This window comes from Martes martes, assembly GCF_963455335.1.
Source record: "Martes martes genome assembly, chromosome: X".
In the NCBI taxonomy this organism is placed as follows: domain Eukaryota; kingdom Metazoa; phylum Chordata; class Mammalia; order Carnivora; family Mustelidae; genus Martes; species Martes martes.
The window spans coordinates 120,941,327-120,956,157 of NC_137897.1; the positions used below are offsets into that span (position 1 = coordinate 120,941,327).

The 14,831-nt window shown below is 55.3% G+C and overlaps 1 protein-coding gene across 1 annotated transcript; it reads left to right on the forward strand.

The window, feature by feature from the left end:
* Positions 1 to 1,451: 1,451 nt before the first annotated feature.
* LOC308336962 (long-wave-sensitive opsin 1) lies at positions 1,452 to 14,755 on the forward strand (the record flags this gene model as incomplete). Its single annotated transcript, XM_080794892.1, has 6 exons — positions 1,452 to 1,563; positions 5,531 to 5,827; positions 9,410 to 9,578; positions 10,768 to 10,933; positions 11,908 to 12,147; positions 14,556 to 14,755. 6 exons carry the CDS (start codon positions 1,452 to 1,454, stop codon positions 14,664 to 14,666), a joined length of 1,095 nt encoding a protein of 364 aa, XP_080651018.1. The 3' UTR covers positions 14,667 to 14,755.
* Between the last annotated feature and the right edge of the window lie 76 nt (positions 14,756 to 14,831).

Here is a 14,831-nt window from a genome sequence, read left to right on the forward strand (position 1 = left end):
GTCCGGGACATATATCTTCACTTCACTAGATATCAGCAGATATCTAGGAGTGTAAGCGCTGGGGACACGTTCCCTGGGCTTTCCAGCTACCCCTGGGCAGTGAGCCCAGCTTTCCAGGCTGCCAGTGTGGCAGCCTGGCAAGACCGTGGTCAGGACCCCTTGCTTCGACGCCACACGGAGCTCCAGGCACGCGGCAGGCGCTGACCCATGCTAGGAGTCCTTCTCACTCTGGGTGGCCACCCTGGGGCCCCACGGAGCTCCAGCCCGCAGGGAGGCAGCCGAGGCTTTCCCTCCACCACCTGCAGCGCCGGCCATGTCACCAGGAGCCGTAGCCCGGGGTGCTGCCGAGTCATGGCACTGAGAGTGGGGAGGCCACGTCATGTGCCCAGGTCTTGGCACTCCTGAGTTTCAGGCCAACCCAAAGGAGGTGACGGAGGCAGCTGTGTTTCAGGACTGCGTAGAGAGGAGCCGGCAGGACCCATGAGAGAAGATGTGCTCCCCTGTAGACAGGGACAAGGGCTGCAGACTTGGGCAATCGGCATGTCATTGGAGCGTGGCCAGGCCCAAGGCCTGCAGCCAGACTGCAGTGGGTGAAGAGGACCCAGGAGGCGGCCCGTCGGAACACTCTGTTGACAGGTTTGCTTTGAAGGAGGTGTGGTCGGGAGTGGTGGGAGGAAAGGTCATGAACTCAGGGGACAGAGACTTGAGCAGGTGGAACGTGAATACGTGTGGGCACCTTCGGGGGCTCCGGAAAGGCTGCCGGGAGGGCTCCCCCATGAGCCCCTGCCACCCCACGAGCCCTCTGCTGACGTAGCTCATGGGGAGTGCGGGCAGCAAGGGGGAGCAGGCAGTGGGAAGCAAGATGCTCAGTGCAGCCTCTCCCCACCTCACGCCAGTCCCCCTTCCTCGGGGAGGACCCCCGCCGGCACAGCTTGCATCCACTTGGGTCTGCGAGATGGGCTGACCCTCAGGGAGGCTCCCCTTCCAGGCCTCAGCGCTGCACCTCCCAGGGCTCTGCGGCAAACCAGGCGGGGAAGGCAGGTCTAGGCTCTGGGCTGCTTCCCTACCCCACGCCCCAATCTGGAGGTCTTGAAGCTTGGGTCCAGCTGACCCAAGAGCGAGTGCCAGATGGTAGGGAGGAAAGGGAGCGTGAACACGGGTGAGGGCCCACGGCAGCTCCCACAGCCACCTGCGCAAGCTGGGGGCTCCGAGTTGGGTTCCCAGAAAATCCTTCTGAGCCGCCCTTGCAGGCTCATCTTAGGAGCCAGGAGGCAAGGGGTGGGGGAGGAGGAGGTCTAAGTCCCAGGCCCAATTAAGAGATCAGGTGGGGAAGGGTTTGGGAGCTTTTAAGGTGAGGAAGCCTGGGCTGATCCCATGGGCTGGTATAAAGCGCCATGACCCCCAGGCAGCGCCAGGGCTGGCAGGCACTGAGCACGGGGCTTTCTGGAGCCATGACCCAGCGGTGGGGCCCCCAAAGGCTTGCAGGTGGGCATCCACAGCCCAGCTACGAGGACAGCACCCAGGCGAGCATCTTCACCTACACCAACAGCAATGCCACCAGAGGTGAGCTAGCAGGCGCCGTGAAGGTCACACTGGCTGCAGCAGCCTTCCAGGGACACTGGGCCTTAGTGGCCACGCAGCGGGCCGCTGGCCACCCAGCCCCGTTGCGAGACTTCTCTTCCGCGCATCGTCCTCAGCCGAGATGGTCTTCTCGCTTAATCTTTATGATGACGTGAAATGGGGGGGGGGGACTTTCTGATTATGAAAGGACACCACAGTATGGAACCGGCATTTTCAAACCACACAGACTTCCCAGGCCTTTTGAGAAACCCTGTCCCAGGGACTATCACTACCCATTTCGTTGTGGTCCCAAGCTGCTAACAAGCGCTCATTACATTCAGTTCTGGTGCGTCTATCTGGATGCACCGCCCCGAGCTTCCTGGGGAAGAAGCCGGGTCTGCCTCATTTGTGCATCTCCCGAAGCCAAAAGGAGGCAAACAGTGGGAGCGGGAGGCTGGGCAGCTGACCCGGAGGAGGGTGAGCGACTTCTCCAAACTTAGGGTTGGAAGGGACAGCGGTAGTCATCTCCAACCGTGCTCCCGGCGCCCGCAGCCTTTGGCTGCGCATTCTTGGGGAGGAGGCTCGCGCGGCTCCCAGGGCGGCTCTTCCTCTGCAGGGGCGGCGTGAGTGATGCCCTGGGAGCGGCCCGGTCCAAAAGCTTTGCATGCGAGCCCTGGAAAGAGCTGAGGACACCGGTGACCCCTAGCCCCTGGCCCCCCTTCCCCAGTCGCTCCTCCAAACCAAAGACCATCTGTTCCTTCGGGAATGTCTCACATGCCGTGGTATCCAGAAGCCACACCAGCCCCTTGACAGCCAGGGTTCCCGGGCCCTACTAACGGAGAACCCCGAAGTTTGCGCTGACCCGATTGTCCACGTCCCGCCATGTCCTCGGTGGAGACGCAACACTGCTCTCCCCGGAGGACCCTAGGGCTTCACTGAGGCCTGAGGTTCCGTTTTGTCCTCTCCCCCAAACTCAAGTACCGACTGAAGCGGAGGCCAGTGTGTAACGCCCCCCACCCCGATTTCCGGAAGCAGGTCTGAGATATCACACCGTTTCCTCTGCAAATCTTCAGGGGGAAAGGACTCTTTAGAAAGTAACCGCAGCGCCATTGTCACACCCAGAAGGTAACGTTGCCTTGGTATCATCCAGTCTCCTAGTCGGTATTGAAAGAAAAGGCACACATTTTGTTCTCCCTTTGCTTGAACCACGCTCAGACTGATCGCTCTCTTCTCATCCTCTTTGAATTTCGAGGCTCCCCCTCTACGTCCTTGTAACTGATTTGTCGAAGGAAAGGGCTCGCTCGTCCCTGGGCTTGTCCACTTCAGACTTCGCCAGCGGTTTCCCACGGGTGGTTTCCCACGGGTGGCTTCCCCCACCTCGTTTGTCATTACGTTTGTGCAAATTGGTAGTTGCTCGGAAGATCTGCTGGGAGGCCAGTTGGATCCGCTGCGTATTTTGGCGACAGCTCTCCGTGAGGAGGGCGTCCCTTTTCCTGGGGCGTTGGCAGCTGCTGTCATTCTGGTTCCTCTACCCGACGTGCATCCATAGCTAGAGTACTTTGACAGAGGGAACAGTGCCCTCATCGACTCTTGGGTTCCCCGGGGGCATGGTGTATATAGGAAAGGCTAGAGAAATGCCCCTTGTTTCTTTTGATTGCTCCGATTCCAAAGTGATGACTTGGTTTCCCAGCAGAGCCAGCTGGGGTTGACCTCTGTGTCTCCTTTCCTCCCACTAGGAATCCTGTTCTCAAGGGCTTTGCCTGGAAGAATTAGAATATCATTTAATTACTCATTTGCTTGATCTCAAAGACACTCACAACGGTCTCAGAATAAGGACACCAACACTACCATCAACAATGTGATTACCCAAAACTTAGCTGTTGGACAGGTCTTTTTATCTAGTGTCTTTCCAAGTCCTTTAGAATAATCTAGTGTTTCAGTTCCAGTTCAAGTCCTTTAGAATAATCCCTTCCTATGTGATTATGCCCTGAGTGGATATGCATTTAATTTCGTTTGTTTTATTTTGGATTTTCCAGGATTACTTTTTAAAATTAAACGTTTTTATTTTTATTTTTTTAAGGATTTTATTTATTTATTTGACACAGAGAGAGAGATCGCAAGTAGGCAGAGAGGCAGGCAGAGAGAGAGGGAAACAGGCTCCCTGCTGAGCAGAGAGCCCGATGCGGGTCTCGATCCCAGGACCCTGGGATTATGATCTGAGCTGAAGGCAGAGGCTTTAATCCACTGAGCCACCCGGGCACCCTAAAATTAAATGTTGTTTTTAAGTTATGTAATAAAATACTTACAAGATTCCACATTAAAAACTAGAGAACAAGGTCTGTTCAAGGAAATCTTGCTTCCTTGTCTGCCCCCACACCTAATTCCCTCCCCGCAGAATTTTCTTTAGAACCTGTTTTCCTGTGAGTTCACTGTGATACCCATTTCTGTACGGAATTCGTCCTGTAGACGACCCTCCTCTGTGACTTCCCACCTTCAGAACGCTCCTCTCCCCTCCCCCACCACACACTGCCCTGTCCCCTCTTGTCCCTGCCCTGCCCAATTTGGACTTCATGGGCTGTCTGGGAAGGATGCTCTGGCGGCCTCATTTTGAAATTATCCCCAAGCCAGAGTGTTCCAAACACCTCCCAGTTCCAGCTGCCATTCTCAAACTGACCCGCTGGAGTTTCCGGGGACAGTCTGTTGGCAATTTGGGGGGGATGGTCTCTGTTCCCCAGTCTATGAGCAACCCCATTGTTTCCCTCTGCTTCCTTCTGCATAGAGACTGGTACCACGCAGGCCTTCGGTACTCAGGGATCCGGTCCCAGGGAGCCGTGGTTGCCGTGGGGTCCACTTGTGCTGGCGGGGGGGAGCGAGATCTACCCCATTGCTCGTAGCCAGGGGACCCAAGAAAGCCTTACTTTTTATTTTCTTTTTTTTACTAACATATAATGGATTGTTTGTTTCAGGGGTGCACGTCTGGGATTCATCAGTCTTACACAATACACGGTGCTAAAACTGGTTTGAGTTGGGCTTTTGAAACACACCACGGAGGCATCCTGGTAAACCTGGGGCTCCGCGTGAATGCTTTCCCAGGCGCTGCACGGCCTTGTTGGATGGTGGTGGGCACCGGCTTATAGCCCCTTCCCCTATTCTGCCAAAAATGATGGTTGTGAAAAAGGTTCTTCCGAGACAGAGAGGTGCAGAACTACTGTGTTGTAGTAAAGGGGAGTTAGCCCTCCTTTTCGATCTGTGTGCATTTCCTAGGGCCACCATGACCAAGCCCCCACACCGAGTGGCTCAAACGAGCGAAATCCCTTCCCTCACAGACCAGGGGGCCCGAAGTCCGAGATCCAGGTGTGGGCAGGCTTGGCTCCTCCTGGCGGCTCTGAGGGACCGTCCGCTCCGGGCCTCTCCTCTAGTTGCTGGTGGTCACTGGCCATCAGTGGCGTTCCTGGGCTTGGGGAAGCCTCACGTCGAGCTCTGTCCCCCTCCTCATGTGGCCTTCCCCCGCGTGCCCGTCTCTGCGTCCAAATGACCCCGTTTTAGAGGGACCCGGTCCTGTTGGCTGAGGGCCCGACCCTAACGACCTCAGCTAACGCGATCGCCTCTGGGTAGACCCTGTGTCCAGATAAGGTTACACTCGCACGTGCTGGCGGTCAGGACTCCCACATGTCTTTTTGGGGGGGATACAGTCCGACTCATAACTCATTCATTCATTCTCCGAACACCGATTGCGTGCTGGACCTGCGTGTGAGATGGACAATGGGACGCGCGCGTGGGTAGCTCCGATACCGGCTAGAAGGTCACAGAGGAGCGCGGAGACGGTGGTCCCCAGGGGCCGAGCTGCCACTCAGCTTCCGGAGGACAAGCGTCGCTCTGCCAAGGCAGGGAGGGCCGGGGAGGGCATAGCCGTGCAGCTGGTAATGCCGGTCCCCGCTCCTGTCCCCACTCTGCGCCTCCTGCCTTGCAGGCCCCTTCGAAGGCCCCAATTACCACATCGCTCCCAGGTGGGTGTACCACCTCACCAGCGCCTGGATGATCTTCGTGGTCTTTGCATCTGTTTTCACGAACGGGCTTGTGCTGGCAGCCACCATGAGGTTCAAGAAGTTGCGTCACCCCCTGAACTGGATCCTGGTGAACTTGGCAGTCGCTGACCTAGCGGAGACCATCATTGCCAGCACCATCAGCGTCGTGAACCAGATCTATGGCTACTTCGTGCTGGGCCACCCTCTGTGTGTCCTGGAGGGCTACACTGTCTCCTTGTGTGGTAAGCCAGGCTCGGGGCAGACGAAGCCCACCGCGTGTAAAGGACACACTCATGCAGCAACCCCCAAGGTGTGCCCAGGGTACATATTTGAAGGGAGACGGACCTGCAGGGTGAACGGAGCTGGGATCATTATGGGGTGGGGCGGTTGCCATCCAGCAAGCAGGCATCCCGAGTGCCCACCCTGAGACGGGCCTGTTTGGGCAGCTGGCATGGGAGGAGACAGCTACAGCACCAGACAATCCCAGAATCATGTGGGAGGGAAGGGCTCTGGTCACGGCAAAGAGAACTTGTGCTCAGGTCAGGGACATGTGCCCTTTAGCTCACCTGTGCCAGCTTTCTCCAGGGAAGAAGCACGTCCCATTCGAGCTCTTGGAATATTGAAACTAGATCCCAGATCCCCTTCCCCACCCCCATCGCTAACACCTCTGTGGGCCTTGGCTCTGTCTGGGTCGACATCGGCAAAGAAGAAGCCACATGCTGGGCGCAAGAGTATAGGGACCCCGCCCCGAGGTTGTTCCAAGTCCCGGCAAGAGGGGTCCCTATCCCAGATGTGACCACATGGCACCATCAGTTCTCTCAGAGGAGCTGGAGGAGACAATGGAGGACCTGAATTTTTTTTAATTTTTTATTTCTTTTCAGCATAACAGTATTCATTGTTTTTGCACCGCACCCAGTGCTCCATGCAATCCGTGCCCTCCCTAATACCCACCACCTGGTTCCCCCACCCTCCCACCCCCCGCCCCTTCAAAACCCTCAGGTTGTTTTTCAGAGTCCGTAGTCTCTCACGGTTCACCTCCCCTTCCAATTTCCCCCAACTCCTTTCTCCTCTCCATCTCCCCATGTCCTCCGTGTTATTCCTTATGCTCCACAAGTAAGTGAAACCATATGATACTTGACTCTCTCTGCTTGACTTATTTCACTCAGCATCATCTCTTCCAGTCCCGTCCATGTTGCTACAAAAGTTGGGTATTCATCCTTTCTGATGGAGGCATCATACTCCATAGTGTATATGGACCACATCTTCCTTATCCATTCATCCGTTGAAGGGCATCTTGGTTCTTTCCACAGTTTGGCGACCGTGGCCATTGCTGCTATAAACACTGGGGTACAGATGGCCCTTCTTTTCACTACATCTGTATCTTTGGGGTAAATACCCAGCAGTGCAATTGCAGGGTCCTAGGGAAGCTCTATTTTTAATTTCTTGAGGAATCTCCACACTGTTCTCCAAAGTGGCTGCACCAACTTGCATTCCCACCAACGGTGCAAGAGGCTTCCCCTTTCTCCACATCCTCTCCAACACATGTTGTTTCCTGTCTTGCTAATTTTGGCCATTCTAACTGGTGTAATGTGGTATCTCAATGTGGTTTTAATTTGAATCTCCCTGATGGCTAGTGATGATGAACATTTTTTCATGTGTCTGGTAGCCATTTGTATGTCTTCATTGGGGAAGTGTCTGTTCATATCTTCTGCCCATTTTTTTAATATAATTGTCTGTTTTTTTGTGTGTTGAGTTTGAGGAGTTCTTTATAGATCCTGGATATCAACCTTTTTCCTATACTGTCATTTGCAAATATCTTCAACCATTCTGTGGGTTGCCTCTTTGTTTTGTTTACTGTTTCCTTTGCTGTGCAGAAGCTTTTGATCTTGATGAAGTCCCAAAACTTCATTTTTGCTTTTGTTTCCTTTGCCTTTGGAGACATATCTTGAAAGAAGTTGCTGTGGCTGATATCGAAGAGGCAGTTAGAAGAGGTTACTGCCTATGTTCTCCTCTAGGATTCTGATGGATGGAGGACCTGAATCTTAAGTCAGCCAGACAAGCAGGGAGCTGGGATGAGACAGTCGAGGAAGGAGAGCCGGGGGCCGCCGGCACTTGACAGAAGGAGGGGTGCGGAGGCTAGAGCGGGAGCTGGACCTGCACACGTGGGGCTCCAGGTGGAGGAGGGCTGCCATAAGGCCAGGTTTCTTTCTCTGGGACCCACAAGGAACAGGAGGACAGGCAGGCCCGCTGAGGCTGAGATCCCCTCCGGGAGCTGTTGGGCCAGGCCCCCATGAAAGAACAGAGGGCTGAGGGTTGCAGCTCGGTGCCCATCCAAGAAAACAGAGAGCCTAAGGGCCACGGGGCTTGGCACACGCAGCCTGTGTCTCCAGGCCCCCGGCTGTCACACCAGCTCTTCTGTCTGAGAAGCTTCCCAGAACCATCTGGTCATCACTCCTGGGTCCTTGGTTCCCACATCCATCTTGGGTTTGCCTAATTGCTACGTAAACCGATCTCCAGTTCGCATTCCGAGGAGGTGGAGATTAGAAGAGAAAACAAAGACACAAGGACGGCAAGGGCCTGGGGAAGGAGGGGGGGTCCCTGGCCCCAGATTTGAATTCTTCGTGCGGTGTATGCCACTGAATTAGGTTACCACACCGCACCTCCATTTTCCCATCTGTAAAATGGGGGCAGGACTTGGGGGCGAGGTGAAGCTCACTGTGCAGGGGCGCACGCTGTCCCCCCATATCTAACTGCCTCTCATTATGGATGACGGCCCAGCACTCTCCCAAAGGTACAGACGGGGCTGCCCAGGGAAGGTGAAGCAGAGAAAATCCATCCCAGTTCCAAGTGCTCAGTGCACCTTCATCTCCACTTGGATTGGTCTCTGGTTCTGTCAGGATTCCCCACTCGCTTCTGTCTCTGCTTGAGGTCTGTTTTCGAGTCACAGAGGTGCCGAGGAGCCTGTGGACCCCTCCTCGGGAGAATGTTTACCAACGTGCATGACAAGATGCATAGGATTACAAAGGAATCCAGTGATACTGAAATATAATAATCAAAGTATTAAATATTGATTAGTGGCATAGTCCTTCATTGAAATTATTAGCAAATGTATTATTTAGAAGTATGAATGATACCGTTCTTTATTAAAGTACCAGATAACTGGATCTGGCCGGACAGCCCCTGAAATTGCCAAGTGGAAAGGAATGTAGTGATATTGGGAAATGTCTGCCTTCTCTGGAAAGTGACCAAGTGCCAGGCATTGCTGATGCCGCTGTGCCAATAACGGAAGGAAATGCCCAGTGTCCACTAGAGGTTACCGCAAACAAAGCTGTCTTTTTTCCTGCCCCAGTTCGTGGAGCCCTGAATGCTGTCCATAGACCTCCAGCGTGTAAGCAGGACAGGAAGCCACCATCTCCACCTGCCAGGTGGTGGGCAGTGGTGGGAGATCTGGGAGCCTAAACAAACATGCAGAGTGGCAGAAGGGGCACAGGTCGCTGGACATGTCGTGTTTCCTTGCCCTCGGCTGGGACCACAGCACCTCAGTGCAGTCACGTGGGTGGGTGTGTGGCCATCGGGAGGGGCATCGGCGTCCGAAGAAGGGCTCGTGGCCAACGGGAAGAGAGCTAGGAAGCAGGGCGGCGCTGGTCCGGGAGGAAAGAATGGGGAGAGGGGGTGTCAGAGGAATTGACCAAGACACCCACTGCCCCCCGGACCTGAATACACTTTTGGGGAGAATTCGGTGTTGCAGGCAGGTGTCGGCTGGTCTGGATGGAAGGAGGGACTTTGGAGGCTCAAAGCCCTCATCTGCCTTCTGTCCCCTGCAGGGATCACGGGTCTCTGGTCCCTGGCCATCATTTCCTGGGAGAGGTGGATGGTAGTCTGCAAGCCCTTTGGCAACGTGAGGTTTGATGCCAAACTAGCCATCGCAGGCATTGCCTTTTCCTGGATCTGGGCTGCTGTGTGGACGGCCCCACCCATCTTTGGCTGGAGCAGGTGAGCACGCTGGGGAGGCAGCTCGTTCAGGGCACAGGGTGAAGGACGGTGGGGGAGGGGCAGACTCCCGATTCCCTCTGGGACCTTGGGGCAAATTGCTTCCTGTATCTGGGCCTCTGTGACCCCATGAGTGAAGCGAGGATGGACCCAACTCTCCCTGGGACCCCTCTGAGGGTGCAGTGTCTACAAATGTACAAATCTGTCTGCCTGTGGTCTCAGAAGCTCTGGAAAGGTCTGTTTCCCCCAAGCGTGAACCGCTCGTGGGAGCACACAGAGAAAGGCAATGAGTTCGAGCCCTGGGAGGAGCTGTAAGTGAAAGCAGGGCCCCTTAAACCACTCTGCCCCAGACCTCTTTCTCGAACATTCCGAGAGCCTCCTTTTCAGAGGCTGCTTGGATTGTCTGTACAGCTGGGCCTGTAGGTCATTGGTGTCTTGGCTGGGCCACTTCTCTGGGGACTCAGATGTTATAAGTACTTTACCACAACAACAAAAAAAGAAGGGGTAGGGGCGCCTGGGTGGCTCAGTGGCTTAAGGCTCTGCCTTCGGCTCAGGTCATGATCTCAGGGTCCTGGGATCGAGCCCCGCATCGGGCCCTCTGCTCAGCGGGGATCCTGCTTCCTCCTCTCTCTCTGCCTGCTTCTCTGCCTACTTGTGATCTCTGTGTGTCAAATAAGTAAATAAAATCTTAAAAAAAAAAAAAAAGAAGGGGCTCTGAGACCTAGAACCGGACAAAGGATTACCAAAATCCTACCCATGGGTTTCCTTTGGGGGCGATGAAGGTGCTGGAGAACTAGATAGAGGCGGTGATTGCACAACACTGTGAATGTACCGAACACCACTGAACTGTTCGTTTCAAAAATGGTTAATTCATGTCATGTGAATTTCACCATAATTTTCAAAACCAAACAATCCTGGGGCGCCTGCCTGGCTCAGCCCATTGAGCAGCCGACTCTGGTTTTGGCTCAGGTCATGGTCTCCGGCTCCCGGAACGGCACCCCATGTTTGCCCCGCTACGAGCAGGGAGCTGCTTTGAGGATTCCGTCTCCCTCTCCCTCTGCCCCTCCCCCCTCTCTAAAATAAATGGATGGAGCTTTAGAAAAACAAAACCCAGGTGGGTGGCGCGCCTGGCCTGAGGGGGTCCCAGGCCACCCTGCCTGCATCAGGACAGGCTGCCAGCCCTTCTCTGCAGGTACTGGCCCCATGGCCTGAAGACGTCGTGCGGCCCAGACGTGTTCAGTGGCAGCTCGTACCCGGGGGTGCAGTCCTACATGATCGTCCTCATGATCACATGCTGTATCATCCCACTCAGTGTCATCATACTCTGCTACCTCCAAGTGTGGCTGGCCATCCGCGCAGTAAGCCCCCAAACCCTCCAGGCTTCCCCGCACCCCCCCCCACCCCGGCCTGGCAGGACCCTGAGGGCCAGAGAGCTTAGGGCTGGCACAGAGGATCACCCAGTCCTCTCTCCTGCCCTCAAACCACACAGGAACCCTGCAGTTCCTTGGGAGCAGCCCCTGCAGCCCGGGCTCCCTTATCCTTGCCCCTGTGAGGTGGGAGGGGACAGCCCCTCTTCACGGGGGGCCCAATAAGAGAGCAGAACTGCATTTGCTCCCTGACTCAGGATGGTTCCCCTCTGGGGGGGGATGCCGGCCTTTCCCAGGGAGTCTCGTGCAGCCACAAGCTGCACACAAGGCCACAAGCTCCCTGCCTTCAGCCTGTGATGTGCCCCTGCCCCGCTTGCCCCCCGCTGTGGTGTGCCCCCTGCCCTGCTTGCCCACCCCCAGCCCCACTGGCGGTTGGGGATCAGAGGGAACCTAGCTGCGTCCCGCAGGAATCCAACCATGGATTGAGCCATGTTAGTTCTGGGCTGTGTCCTTGCCCACCCCAGGCAGTGTCCAGCCTCTGGGTCTCCTCACACTCAGCCCCTCAGACCTGAGCACTGGAGGGGACACACTGATAAGGGACAGCGTGAGGCTAAGAATGGCCTCCTTGGCTCCTTCCCAAACTCCTTTTGTGTGCCTTAGCCCAGCTAAGCCAAGAGCTTGGAAGGCCCTGGCTTGAGGCCCTCTTCTCCGGGGCCAGCTGTGTGCCACCTCCAAGCCTCCCTCAAGGCCGGCCCCGTCCAGCCTAAGCCAGGCTGCGGACTCCCTCGGTGAGAGCTGGCCGCTGACCGGCTCGGGTGGACCCATCGCCGTCTCTCCGTCACTCCCCACCCCGGTGCTGACTCCTTGACTCACTGCCCAACAACAGCCATAGAGTCCCCTGGAGCAGGAGCCCAGAGGGACTCTTCCACTCCCTGGCCCCAGGCATGAATCTCTGTCTCCCCCAGGTGGCAAAGCAGCAAAAAGAGTCTGAGTCCACCCAGAAGGCGGAGAAGGAGGTGACGCGCATGGTGGTGGTCATGATCTTCGCGTACTGTGTCTGCTGGGGGCCCTACACGTTCTTTGCATGCTTCGCCGCTGCCCATCCTGGCTACGCCTTCCACCCCCTGGTGGCTGCCCTGCCAGCCTACTTTGCCAAAAGTGCCACTATCTACAACCCCATAATCTATGTCTTTATGAACCGGCAGGTAAGTCACATCGTCGGCAGGACAGGCTAGAAATTGACTGCAGAAGAGCCGTGGAGGACCCCCACCTGGAATCATGTCTGGGGGACCCTGTTAATGTCCCCTAGGACAACAACCAGGGAAAGCTCAGCTAAGCCCCCGCTCTGGATTCTTTCAGGGTCTCGACCCAAGGGTGGGTGCCACAGGGCGTCCGGTAGGCTGCTACCCTTCCCTTCCATTGGCCTCAGGGCCATCCTGGAGCTCGAACACCCAGAGAATGCCTGAACACGCCTCCGTTTACCCTGCCTGTGCCCGTTTTGCCTTTATAGGCACAACTCTCGTCTTAATTGTCATCTATCTGTCCATCTTTAAAGCCTTCAAGAGACCCTGCTTGGCTGCACTGACATGTGGCTTCGGTGACTTTATGGGTTAGTTCAGGGGAACATGCTGTGCCTGCCCAAGGCCTCTGCACGCAGCGGCCATCAGGGGCTGGCACGCGGAGCCTCAGCAGTGAACCGCCCAGGACCCCTAGACCTCATGGTAGGTTACAGGGGACCACTGAGGCTCCGCACCTTCCAAGCACGATTTGCCCCATTGTTCCTTGAATCATTAAGGCACAGCTGTGGGCGTGTGACTTGATGGTGACCAGAAGGGTCCATGGGCCAGAAATACCACCCTTGAGGGGGCCTTGCATTACACCAGTCCCAACTCCCATTCCTCCCAACTAGCTCTTCTCTGTTCCTCCGTTTCATGGTTGGCCCATGGCTCCACGCCCTCTGGCCCGGCCCTGACTCCCTGTAGAGTTCATTGAGCACACACTCTTTGGGTCATGTTCAAGTATTAAGCAGGACCAGTGCTGGAGTTGATTCCCCAGGACTCCATTGCTGGCCCGTCAATACCTCGAGTGTAGTCCCAGCCCTTTCTCCTGTTTCCTGGCTTTCCCGAGGGTCTCTTGTTAAGTCTGGCTTTTGTTTATGAAAGTCCAGGCCACCTTGACTTGTACTGTGTTTACTTGAGTCTTTCCATCCTCCCCTTCCAGAACTCCCTCTCCTAGGCAAGACTTCTGCGCTTCTGGACCCCTCCGGGCTTTAGGCTCTGCTTTCACCCTTTCCACATTGTCATCTCTTTCTGCCGCATTCAGAGAGAGTTTTCTGTAATGGTGCTCCATGAGGACGGAGCACGTTACTATTTTTCTCCACTGCCGACCCCCCCCCCCCGGGACACAGTCTGGCGCAGAGTGGGTACTCAGGAGGTAGATTTCGAATGAATTCCTCAGCTAAATGAATTCCGCTATTTGGCCCATTTCTTGTGTTATTGATTTCAGTAACTGTGTGTTTTCTTCGTGAGAGTTTCGATGTTGGAGGAAGCTGGAGGGAGTGAAGAATAAGCCTGGAATGTACAGGAGGCGTCTCTGTTCTGCAGTCTCAAGGCACTGTGGTTAGCTCAGTGGCGACATGAGACTTAATCTGAGAAATGAATACATTCCAGATCTCTTTAGGGCCAAGCGGCAAAGATGGGGGCCCTCCTGATACTGGAAGATTCTCGTGGTTAAAGACATGAGATAGCGGCTAGACTGTTATCAGCCTAGTTCTGTGTGTCCACAAAGTTGATGGAGTGGAAACGAGATGACAATCGCAGGCCTTTTCACTGAGATGCCTCCGAGTCTCTTCCCAGACACTCTGGAGGCGGGTCATCCTATGCACGGGCCCCTCAGCTGGCATCAGCTTTGGTTTCTGTACCAGCTTCTTGAGGCTCCCATAACAAAGTGCCACAGACTGGGGGACTTAAACAAGCAGAACTCTTTTCTCACCCAGTTCTGAAGGCCGGAAGTCTGAGGTCAAAGTGCGGGCAAGGTTGGTTCCTTTTGAGGGCCCTGAGGGTGACCCTGGCTTCTGGCGGTGGCCAGTAACACTTGGTGCTCCTTGGCCTGTAGACAAGCCACCCTGATCTCCGCCTTCACCTCCACATGACCTTCTCTCTGCGTCTGTGTCTAAATTCCCTTCTTCTGATGACGCTAGTCACTGGATTAGGGCCCACTCTACTCTAGCATGACCTCATGGTAATGTACATCTTAATCACATCTACAAGGACTCTATTTCCAAATAAGGTCATGTTCACAGGCTCTGGTTAGGACTCAAACACAGCTCTGGGACATGGGGAGCAGAGTCACAATCTGACCCACGACAGTCACCGTCAGACTCTAAATTAAATGACTCAGAGGAACGAACAGGCAGGAGTAGACCATCGCCACGTGTAAGTGACAGCCTCGGGCTCCTCTATTCTCCGTACAGGGTTCTGAATAGTGGAAGAGAGGGTGTTCAGTCATCCAGGTGACCCTTATTGAATACCTTCCTCTGAATTGCCCAAGAATGACTTTTAGCAGGGTACATGGCCCTTTCTGCTCTGTTGAGTAACACTTTCTGTCCTGCCAGTTTCGAAACTGCATCTTGCAGCTTTTTGGGAAGAAGGTGGACGATAGCTCTGAACTCTCCAGCGCCTCCAAGACAGAGGCCTCGTCTGTGTCTTCAGTGTCACCTGCATGAGTGTCTCCCAGCCGTGACAACGACAAGGTCTGCTCCCACCAGGAAACATAACCCCTGCCCCCACACCAGCACTTCCGCCACCACCCGCTCTGCCGCCCCTTCTTCTCTATCCCTGTGAAAGGAACGTAGTTTCTCTTTGCCAAAAGCAACAAAGTCGTAGAGGCC